This window comes from Actinia tenebrosa, unplaced genomic scaffold (assembly GCF_029948245.1).
Source record: "Actinia tenebrosa isolate PJP-AT-01 unplaced genomic scaffold, QUT_ActTen_1.0 PGA_scaffold5__44_contigs__length_20552954, whole genome shotgun sequence".
Taxonomy (NCBI): Eukaryota; Metazoa; Cnidaria; class Anthozoa; order Actiniaria; family Actiniidae; genus Actinia; species Actinia tenebrosa.
The window spans coordinates 11,245,540-11,256,512 of record NW_028292582.1 but is presented as its reverse complement, the minus strand read 5'-3'; the positions used below and the strand labels follow the sequence as shown (position 1 = coordinate 11,256,512).

At 33.7% G+C, this 10,973-nt stretch overlaps 3 protein-coding genes across 5 annotated transcripts; 1 reads left to right on the top strand and 2 right to left on the bottom strand.

Annotated features, from left to right (window-relative positions):
- Positions 1 to 27: 27 nt before the first annotated feature.
- LOC148906539 (uncharacterized) lies at positions 28 to 2,246 on the bottom strand. The gene is made up of 2 exons (XM_089037470.1): positions 2,069 to 2,246; positions 28 to 1,293 (listed from the first exon to the last, which is right to left on the bottom strand). The coding sequence occupies exons 1-2, from the start codon at positions 2,133 to 2,135 to the stop codon at positions 905 to 907; spliced, it is 456 nt and encodes a 151-aa protein (XP_088893596.1). The 5' UTR covers positions 2,136 to 2,246; the 3' UTR covers positions 28 to 904.
- Positions 2,247 to 3,089: 843 nt separating this feature from the next.
- Positions 3,090 to 7,708, top strand: LOC148906538 (chloride intracellular channel protein 3-like). Of its 3 annotated transcripts, none has more exons than XM_089037947.1 (3): positions 3,090 to 3,181; positions 3,255 to 4,012; positions 5,942 to 7,708. In XM_089037947.1, exons 1-2 carry the CDS (start codon positions 3,143 to 3,145, stop codon positions 3,978 to 3,980), a joined length of 765 nt encoding a protein of 254 aa, XP_088894073.1. In that variant the 5' UTR covers positions 3,090 to 3,142; the 3' UTR covers positions 3,981 to 4,012; positions 5,942 to 7,708. The 3 variants fall into 3 exon arrangements, with proteins under 3 accessions (XP_088894073.1, XP_088894072.1, XP_088894071.1); XM_089037946.1 differs by having other exon boundaries at positions 4,933 to 7,708; XM_089037945.1 differs by having other exon boundaries at positions 4,928 to 7,708.
- A 695-nt stretch (positions 7,709 to 8,403) lies between these two features.
- On the bottom strand, positions 8,404 to 10,951 carry LOC148906537 (cilia- and flagella-associated protein 95-like). Its single transcript, XM_089037948.1, has 6 exons — positions 10,759 to 10,951; positions 10,376 to 10,487; positions 10,033 to 10,166; positions 9,669 to 9,737; positions 9,216 to 9,276; positions 8,404 to 8,688 (listed from the first exon to the last, which is right to left on the bottom strand). Exons 1-6 carry the CDS (start codon positions 10,872 to 10,874, stop codon positions 8,503 to 8,505), a joined length of 678 nt encoding a protein of 225 aa, XP_088894074.1. The 5' UTR covers positions 10,875 to 10,951; the 3' UTR covers positions 8,404 to 8,502.
- Positions 10,952 to 10,973: the final 22 nt, after the last annotated feature.

Genomic DNA, 10,973 nt, shown 5'->3' with positions numbered 1-10,973 from the left:
CAAACATGAATGAATGATCAACAAAACTGCCCAAATAATAATTTTTTATTAGTGATTTAAGCTTGTCTTGTATAATTAAGTTTGCATAATTAAATAATAAGAAATTAGTAAAGCGTTGCACTAATCCAATTTTTACAATAAACTTAAAGTTAGATCTGCGAGAATCATTATCTACTTGATGTGTTGCCCATCACTAGAATTAATCATTCGGAATGCTTAGTTATGAAAAAGCAAGTTTAAAGCAGATTTAGGAAGTAGTATAAGCTTCAAAAATATTCCTTCAGCTTTGGGATTTGCTCATGCAATAAATATTATCAGTAAAGTAATTATACTAGTTTCTTGGAGAGCAGAAGATTCCAAGAGAACTCAATTTCTTTGTCTGCATTATATTAACTATAACTTCCTATGTCCTTAGCAACACATATCCCAAATGAATGCCAGCAATCTGATTTACAGTAACTGTTGTACAGTTCTAGAAAACATCCACCCCTTACCTACAGAGGAGGATGTAATATATCAAGCAAGGAAAAGAGTGTTTTATCCAATTCCCATGCACAGAAATGTGAGTTGAAAAAATGAAGTAAAGCTGCATTTTTCTAACCGACTTCAACGTGTTTCGATAGAGGATGCAACATTATTCCAAGTGCTTGATATTACTCCTCAAGCTATGAACGGTTCGGTAGGTGCAAGCTAGGTGCTGAAATTTGATTTTTCACTGCCCTTCTATTGATAAAATAATAAGTCCATACTTTTTATGTTCTTGACTGGCAGCAGCGAGAAGCCAATTTCACAACAAGCCGTAAAGATTTGCAGAATATTGAAAATTAACCACACTAATGTTCTAAAAGATATGGATGCTTATTCTGGAACTCTACAATTTGGTTTTATTTAACATTTTTTTACATTACAAGCTATGGTAGCTTTTTCTCTTGTTCTGCCAATAAGTGTAGCCCACAAAACTGGCAATAGCAACAATGACCCCAAGAATAATTCCTCCAAAAAATGATGCTGAATCAAAAGACCTTCCTTTTGTGGGTTTTTCATGAGGGTGGGGTTTCTTGGTTGGTGCTGTAGTTGTAGGTGGTGGTGTAGGTGTTGGAGATGTAGCAGGAATAACAGGAGATGCTGACGTTGAAGTAGGAGAAATGGAAGACGTGTTTCTAATAATTGATGCTGAGGTGGGTGCAGTTGAGGTACTTATGATTACTGAACTTGGTGCTGTTGTCATGTACGCTGCTTTAGTTGAATTAATAGCAATTACTGGGCTTGGAGTAACAGCAACTGACGTGTTATCTAAACACAATAAAGTAAAACAATGTAAAAATGGTCTTGATTATTAATTGTTATAGTACTATACAATGCATCCTTTTTTGAAACACAGGTTAAATGCAGTCCAATGAAGGCTGATGTGGAATGTCAAGTAATTGTTTAGCATTTACTACTGTTTGCGTAAACTTGTTAACTACGTTAAACCTGTGCGGAAAAATTGGTCACGCTTCATGGTCGAACGCAAACAGTATTTTGATTTTAAGTTAAAATAAATTGCAGGTAGTGGGGTAGTCGTTGTTTAGCATTCTTTTGGTGGGGGATCTGGAGGGAGTTATTAAACAATACAAAAGAAAAACGAGTTAATATATTCTTTTTATTACCGTTTTCACACCCCCCTCCCCTCCCCTTTCACTTTTGTTACCCCCATTGGGTAATCACCAATCATTCCAAAATTTCATGGATCGACGAACGTTTCTTATATTTCGTTTACAAATTCAGAGGCCTTTTTGTTTAAACAATTATAATACGCGTTATGGTTTCTGATTTACGACAATATATAAAAGCACACATCGAAAGCGTCTTTTTGTAAAAACTGAAAAATGGCAACTACAAAGGGTTAGTGGTAAACAGATCTTTTAGAGGTAATTGTTGCTATAATTCTAAATTCTAATGTATTTTTTTTTGTATAGAATTACTTAATTAACTATCTACAAATATAAAATATACAAAATTGTAAAAGTGAAGAACGAGAACACATTTTATCGATATTAAGTTTAGTTAGGTTATCCTCATATCTTACCTTCGGCATTGACTGAAATCATCATGAAAAATAGGACGAAAACCACACCAAAATATCTACAAACCATCTTGAATTTATCTTCGGAGATTTTACAATAATAGTTGCGAAATCGTTCACGCTTTTTAAGACAAAAGTCTGAATTTTCTTTTTCCTCTTTTCCTCGCCCGCTAAGCCTGGAGACTCTTCAATGCGTTTGTCAAATCACCTGGCAAAAAGTTCCAAACAGGGGGAGGAGGAAAGAACTTATTTCCGAATCCACGTAATTTTTTTCGTATTGAAAGCAGCTCTATTTTGTAATTCTATCGGTCTTAAATTTTATATTTTCTACTTTAAGCTTTCCACTGCATTGTAGTATTTCAAGAATGTAGAACATTTCAGGAAAATTATTTTGCACCAAAGTGTCCTACCCCTCCCTGGCAATAATTTTTGCTGCCACGTCAACTATATGTTTATGCATGATGCAATATATAATGCAGAATTTATGAAAGGAAAATTGGAAAATAAATTACATTTATATAGATCTTCAGCATTGTATTTAAAAAATTATTTTTTTCGGTAAAGTTGGCTTGGTTAACGAACAAGCTATGTTTAATAGCGACTTTGTTCATTTATATCAGTTTTTCATTAATACGACGGCTCCTCAGACGTAACAAGAATCAAAATGTAACTGATATGTTTTAGCTGGTTAAAATTCGCTTCATTCGTTTTGTTTTGGCAATAAAGTTAAATAATAATAAACAAAAATTTATAATAAAACCACAGGAAGCCCAATTACCTTCTGTCGATAATGCATCGATGAGCCTATCGATAAACCATTTATGATCGCTATCTAAACCCATTTGCAACGCTTTTTAATTCTCATTATTTGATAGTCGATTCCTTTTAGCCTTATAATTTCGAAAGAGCAATAATAGTAAGGAAAAATTTGATCGAATACAATAGTAAGCCTGACCCCTCCCCTGTTGTCTTGTAAGATACGGTTTATTGGGTGCGCCTTTGAAACTCGAGTATTCGACCCATCACTTCACTGTGAACGGTTACTTGGTGGTTTTAGTGCTACAAACCGCTCTTAAAATGGCAGAAGAAGAGAACAGTTTTGTACTTTACGTAAAGGTAAGCCCTCAACGGGTAATATTTCTGTTTTTTGGTCATTTTTTGTGCTAAAAAACTGTGTTTTTTCTCGTAGGCTTCGACACGAGACTCGAAATCACTCGGTGCAGATATCGTTTGTCACAGAGTAATGATGATGTTAGCGCTGAAAAATCTCGAAGTTGCTGCGAAAATAGTACCAATAGACACCGTAAAGAGAACCAATGTCACTTTAGACTTCCCTTACAAGAAACTGCCTACGGTTACTTTGGAATACGAGGGGAAATACACTTTTAAAGACGAGCCTTTGGAGATTGAAGACGCTTTTGAGAAGACATTTGAACCTTCTCTTAAAGTCGATAGCAAAGACATCAATACTTTCGTCAATGTTGGAGCTGGTAGCACATTTTACCATAAATTTAACCAATTCATCAAGAACCAAGATCACTCTGCTGACCCGATTTTAGGCGAGCATCTCGCTACCGAGCTCAAAAAAGTAAACAGCTTTCTTCTCTCGGAAAAGATGCCGAAGAACGAAAATGGCGAGAAAGAACTGCTTGGAGGGTCCCACCCGAAGATCCCTGACTGCTATCTTCTCCCCAAGCTTCACTACACGTATGTGGCTCTTGCCTACGTGAAGGAGTTGAAGTTAGATAGTCTTCAAGGGATAGAAGCGTATCTAGAGTACGGAAGGAAGCATCCTGCATTTGCCAACACTTGTCCTGCAAAGGTTGACATAGTGGATTTTTATTGTAGGCAAGCCAACATGTCAGCGAAGAAAAACGCTGAAATTCTTCGTAAAGTGGAAAAAGAAGAAGCATAGAAGACTTTTACTATCATATCACACTAATAACTGTAAGTTTTGAAGTTTTTTGGGGTTATTTTCGTATCTATATTCCTGAGGGTAAATATTGTATATCGCGAACACGTGTACAAGATAACAGCGGAAAATATTCCTAACTTGATTCACTCTTTGTTATGCGATAAATGAATTCTTTACACTAATTTGTTGGCCATTAAATCATTCATTTAGTTCATCATAAAAGACACTAAGTGAACTTTATCCCTTTTTCTTTTACTAAATGCATATAGTTTTTAGATAACGCTAGGGTTTAATTTTCAAAATCAAATCTGTGATAAAATTTCGTTCAGCTGGTATATCCCAAACACAATCTTTCTTATGATTTAAAATTTATTACTTTAGAATTTCCCTAACTTAGAAACGAGAAAATGTCTTACATTGTTCGGTTTATTTTTCCTTAAAGATAAGATCAAAGCCTATTCTTTTAATTTACTGGGTGATCGATATGACAAAGTTGATTTATTTCATGTTATTAATGGCGCACTTTATAGGCTTTTGATCATTCAAAGTTAGTTTCGGAGATTAACAATGAACAATAATTGAAAAGGAATGTTCGACCCAAAATCATTTACGATAGCCAATCCTGACCTTTGGACGAATTTTTTTCATTCCTTTCTAGACCCAATGGTCTTCTACATATAAAATCAATGTTAATTTGTAATTTATATTATGAGAAAAGAAGGATTCCATATAAAAATAAAAAAACGAGTCTTGACGCTATCTGCATTCATTACTAATATCAGCTTTTCATTACTTATATTTACATGTTAAGAGTAACTATGAACTAGAATATTCCTTTGTGTACATGCTATTTTTAGACTTACTAATCCATCTAGCAAGCTAAAGATTCAATGTCTATAGATTGTTTGTTCAATATTAATTCATGGCTTTTTGGTGTAATTTTCCAGTAAAGGTTCAATTGCAAGGTGATCAGTAGATGCTCAGAAACTTTGGTTGTCTAGGAAACTGCTCTTCAAAACATGGCATTCGTTGCTTTGTCTCTGTTCCAGTTGGAAGCTGTTGTCTCTTTTGTTCTCGTAGTTTGTACTCTTTTCATCTGATCATACACCAGTCATTGCTTTGACTGGTTCCTGCATGGTGTTGTACAATCCTTTGTTTTGACAGGAAGTTCCTAATGGACTGTTGATGAAAACCATTTAGAAATGTTAGTTAGATTTCCAAGATATATCAAGCGAAATACCTTAATGTAATTTTAATTGATAAGTAATATTAATAATAATCATGCGTTATAGATCATTAAACACGTTCCATGGCTTTTCTTTGCCACAAAACATATGTAACCATTAAAAATTAGTGATTGCTGATGCATGCCAAGAGCAATTAATCTGGAGAGTCGTTTTTCCATACTGGTTGAATAAATGCACCGGTGATATGGAACTGGATATTCCATAATGGAATAAAATTCAAGTAAGCATATATGATAAATGACTCGAGAAATCCAGAGGTGTTAATATTTTTTTGTGGTTAGAAGCACAAAAATGTTACCCTTATTTACAATCTAGGAAAATGTTAGTGGTATAAAGATGCTTCATGGTTAAAACATATTTTCCTAGTTTTATCTTCTTGTATTTCGATTGAATTTCTTTGACGAATTTATGCATTAGGGATTTATTTTATTTTTCAAATTATATATTGTTATCATTTTTTCTTTTAATTTAGTTTGCAATATCGAGTATCTGATGATTTATTAAGGGAATTGATAATTACAATGAAATTTCCAAATAAATCATCATATTCTCACTATATATGCAATAAATTAAAACATTAGATATGTGTGGTTATATTAGTGTGAGCTTTATTAGGATTAAATGGATTTGGTTTAGCTTGAATTGTGGTCACAACTGCAGAATATTGCATATGTTATTTTATCAATAACAAATTATATTCCTATTTTTTCAAAGACTTCGATCGGACAACAATCCTAATACGATTTCATCTAAAAAAAACTTAAAGGTATGGAATATTCCAAAAACATTCTCCTTAAAAAAAATCAATAAAGCCTTACTTTAAAAAACTATTATGCAATGAGGACATTTGAACCAACTCAAGTTTTTTGTCACTTTATATGATTTATATTGATCCGTCAGTGTATTTGAACACAGTGCTTCAATATAGACCAGTAGAAATAAGTTAGGACAATTATGACCTTAAACAAACTCAAAAGTTTTCACAGTTCGGGTGTCCTCAGTGTTAATATAGTTCTGCATGCTTATCAAAGAAATGATCAAGTTGGTCAAACTTTATGCGGTACATATTGAATGATTTTTCTATGTAAGAGCATCATGATCTTTAATACGTACTGGTAATTGTGAAATAATTGGTATAGATTTAGAATAAAACATACATGCTGATGTATGCGGTTGGAATAATTTATAAGCTGGCATGAATTTTACACTTAAATTATCTCAGAAGATTTTCTGTAAAAAAAAAGAATAGCATATTGGGATCCATTGCAATTATCTAATCAATTAGGACACTACTAGTTTGATGACGTGCATTGGTCACAGCAATAGGACATTAATTTGCATGATGGTGTCATTGACCTTTACTACCAGACTCTCTTAACTTGCACATGTTCTTTTATTCAGTTATTCAGTACCCATAATCTTACTATTCTCATGAGGGAATCCAAATTTAAATAAGAAAGAAAATTCACGAAGCATCTTGGTAGTCAGTCAAATGACGCCATCATATAAACATCCTATTAACTTAAAAATATCTCGTTCTGGGTGACATGTTCTAGCAAACAATGATATTGCATTCCAAAAGTAAGTTCACTTGTTTAAAGTAAACAAATCATTTTCTTACAAGAGGGTTGAGCAAACATTTTCTAGGCAGTTTAATGCTAAATTCCAATTTGATCTGTGAGTTAACCATTTATATGCCACAGCTTAGATTAGCTCAGAGGATGCTTTAGGGCTCATCAAGAAAACTTGCATTTGTTTACTTAATGTGTGAACACACTAACCAGGACCACTTGAATAAAACTGACCAGTCAAATAACAGTAAACTAGACAGATATTGAACTGATAACAGTGTTAGCCAATCATATTATCACATTCTCATGCTCTTTTAATATCGATGCGCTATCCGAGTGGCTGGTTAAACAATATTGAACTAAATGTCGCAATTTGATTGGTTATTGATACTAGTTTATCAAAGTGGTCCCGGTTTGAGTATCCACACAGTAAACAAATGATGAACAAATTGCTAATATGTCCATTTTTCAGTCTCGCTGATCAATGCTGTAATTTGTAGTCCTATACCAATAGCTAATATGTATAAGGTATAAACCACTAATGTATTCATAGAGTGCAAACAATTAATCCGTGAATAGTACAAGATAGTGCTAATTAAACAATAGAAAACAATGGAATTTGCATGAAATTGTGCCATTTAGTATTACTGAAGTTTCACGTTTATATTGTTTTCACTCTATTATATTTGCTTTATAACTTGGATTGTAATATGAAAATCTGTGAATACTACTTTATGGTCCAAAAATCCATACTTTCTTATAGAAAAGAATGATTGATCTAATATATTAACGGCAGAAATTATGGCATTTACTTCAGTAAAACTAATTACCCTCATAGCAATGTTCTTGTATTGCTACCAAAAAATGTGATCAGTTTAATAAAATTAATAATAAATTAAATGAGAACTTAGAGTTTTGTTTTCTTCTTCCTGTTAACAGACCTGATTATGATCATTATCATTATTAGTTTGCAGGGCTCGAAATAGCGGCCTGCCAAAGACCAAATGACAGGCCAAATTTCTGGTTTTTCAGGTGGAAATAAGGATACACTGCCAAATGAATGATAAAATGACATGCAAAATTTACTGGAATGACTTCCTTTTAGCATGCTCCTTTACTATGGCAGGCTACAATTTTTTTTCTATTTCGAACCCTGGTTTGGGTGTAATGTTATCCCATTTCAGATCGCCTGTCATTTTCTTGAGAATAAGATTCCTTGTTTGAGTCGTTCCCATGATACTCTAGGAGAAATAACGTGGACTGAAATGGGAAAGAACAGATACAAGATACAACCTTGCTCCAATGCTTCTGGGTTGTAAGTTTCATTATTATTCAATAAAATATATGTTAAATATTAGGGCCCTAGCGACCCCCTGGAACCCAGTTTAGGAAGAAACTGAACAGTGGATGATTCAATGGTTTGTCTCGGCTTGGTTCTCTGATTTTCCTCCCTCCACAAAACATGGTCAATTCCACACACACAAAAAAACAAAATACAAAAATCATATATTAAATGATATAACTAGCTAAAAACTAGTGTGAGCTGCGTCGGTGTTTCTAATGAAACAGTAATGATGAACATTACTGATATATTAAATGAGTAAATTCAGTATTATCTTTTATTACACCTAATTAATGACAACATAATTTATTAATAAAATAAAATTCCTTTGCTTCGCATAATTCCACGCCCAAACACCATTCTCATGAAAGCCTCTCGGGTATGGTATCAGTTGGTTTAATACAACTTCTCTTAAGGTCCGTGTTTGAATACATTCCTGTCTCATTGTGCCATGTATTGTTACCATGGTGACGGTAGTCATCTACGTCAGTGAATTGTGAATGACATTTCTTCCATAATGGTGACATGTCAGGTTCTGGAGGAGGTGTCTGTATTAAATACAATTAAGATTAAAAGGAATTAACAGTGGTTTCAATCCATAGAGTGGCTCTTCTTACACCAAGATTCAAATCAGGAATTTATTAGTTGGATTTTATAGAAGGAGGAAAACCTGGAAAATACCTTTGAAGCACAGGAGAGAAAGCAACAAACAACTCTACTAACATACATTGCCACATCTTATTGATGATAGGTGTGCCATTTCACCAATATGCCACCAGTGCTTCACAAAATAAAGGTTTTGCACCATCAACTGATGGCAGCCATGTTAGATTGCAGGAACGGTACAATCGTTTTACAAGAGAAAGAATTCAATTCCAAAGTGCAAAGGAATTTTATAGTTAACCATCCATAGGCAGCACAAGCTGTATGTATGGGCATGTGATGGTGCAAAACCTCTATTGGCAATACAAAGGAATTAAAGAATAAAGGAGTACTGTTGTAAATAAAGTTTGCCATTAAAAAGAATGCTGAAGAAGGATGAAGCTGAAAGAATAAGTGAAATGGTTACCATTACCTTAGCCTTTTCATAAGGATAGGGAGCAACGTAATCCACAACATATGTTGTATCCAAATATCTGTATTAATGATAATAAAAACATTTAAGATATCAGTAGTGGAGTGGTGGATGGAGGGAAGGGAGAGAGGGGGGACTATTCAGTGACCACATCTGACCATAGACCACAGTGGTAAGGGGTTTTTTTAATTGAAGTATCTTATTAATAAATTTGCTGTGTGCATTATTATATAGTTTTTGCATAGAATTTATGTTATAATATTATCACTGCTCTCTGGAAAAGTATCAGTTGTATGAATGAGATTCCATGTTTAAATGAAGTGTATATATATGTAAGTAGTCAAATAATATAGTCAAAATGACTTACAGACATTCTGAAAATGGGATACACCCCTGCTTCCCAATAGTACAAAAGGGGCAACTTTGACAAGTGATTAAGTTCAATTAAGTTACCTCTTTCCATGTTCAGCATTGTGTCTTGGTAAAACACTGCCAAATCCACGATCAGGTGCCCCAGTGTCTCTGTCGATTAGGAAGAAATCAGGAAAAATAATACTCTAGGCAATAACATCTGAAGTTGGGATACATTTACTGCCCAAAAAAATACAATATTAACAAGCCATTCACTTGTGGTCTGAGATTGAGACATTTTTAGACCAAACAATAAAATAATACTAAAGGAAATGATATGGTCTGAAATATAGACATTTCTGTCCCAAACAAAGGTATAATTCTTAAGAGAATGAGAAGATTTGAAATGCAGGCATTTCTACCCCCAAACAAACTAGAGACACTTCGTAAAAGGTTCTTTGGTTACCTCTTAGTAGAGAAATCAATATCATTAAGAGTAGAAATATCCATCATTGGACGTCTTGTTTCTCGAGACTCAAAATCCTTCTTCAAAAGAACGGATTGTTCCATCTGATCATGACTGGTGGTGCTTGGCAAGGACTGAGAAAAAAATATTTTATTTTAAAATAATCTATAATAATATAGGAAGATATAACTCGCTAAAAACTAGTGTGAGCTGCGTCGGTGTTTCTATAATTAAACAGTAATGATAAAAAGGTAAATTTTACACCGTGAAAAGATGAAAAAACTTACTAATAATAAGATATATAAGTTTAAACTGATAACTGAATATTGAAACTATCGCTTACCCCATCTGTTATGTCCAGGATTCGATTATAAGTCGAGTTGTGGAGATTCCGTTTTTCTGGCTCGTAGTTCTTTAATTCATAATCCTTGGGCTCTGCTTCTCTTGCTTGATGCCTGAGTAGTCGTAACGAAAATTATTTTTCATTAAAAATATACCTTTCTGCAAGCAGTGAGTGTGTGCAAACTGAAAAAGAACGCTAGAAACAATCTGAGCAATTTACTTAAAATCTTATATGAAATTTCCAAGCAATTTTCAGTCGGTTTTAGGCATTTGAGGTTGTTATTAATCTGTACAGAAAAAATAGTCATTTGGTTTAAAAATAAAGATTTTTCCTTTCATTGGAGTTGGTTAGTAATATGTAAACAAAACATATTCAAAAGTTACCAATTTGAGACAAGAGTAGGACGGCTGTAGTCCATGTGATCCGAGCGCAAAAACAGCGATCCTTTCCTCTCCACAAAGTCTGGAATATGCATAATAGGATTTGAGTTCCCGAACATTTTAAAATAGGTTTTAAAGGGTTATTTTTTTCAAAATTCTTGAGGATCCCAACGCGTGGAAAAAGTATTGAATCAAGTGTAAACTGTTTATACTCTACT

Coding starts and splice junctions, on each gene's coding strand:
- LOC148906537 (XM_089037948.1), bottom strand. CDS start 10,874: ATGTTCGGGAACTCAAATCCTATTATGCATATTCCAGACTTTGTGGAG. Junction 9,738..10,032: donor ATTGATTTCTCTACTAAGAG/GTAACCAAAGAA, acceptor CCTAATCGACAG/AGACACTGGGGCACCTGATC. Junction 8,689..9,215: donor ATCCTTATGAAAAGGCTAAG/GTAATGGTAACC, acceptor TATTTAATACAG/ACACCTCCTCCAGAACCTGA.
- LOC148906538 (XM_089037947.1), top strand. CDS start 3,143: ATGGCAGAAGAAGAGAACAGTTTTGTACTTTACGTAAAG. Junction 3,182..3,254: donor GTTTTGTACTTTACGTAAAG/GTAAGCCCTCAA, acceptor TTTTTCTCGTAG/GCTTCGACACGAGACTCGAA.
- LOC148906539 (XM_089037470.1), bottom strand. CDS start 2,135: ATGGTTTGTAGATATTTTGGTGTGGTTTTCGTCCTATTTTTCATGATG. Junction 1,294..2,068: donor GATTTCAGTCAATGCCGAAG/GTAAGATATGAG, acceptor TATTGTGTTTAG/ATAACACGTCAGTTGCTGTT.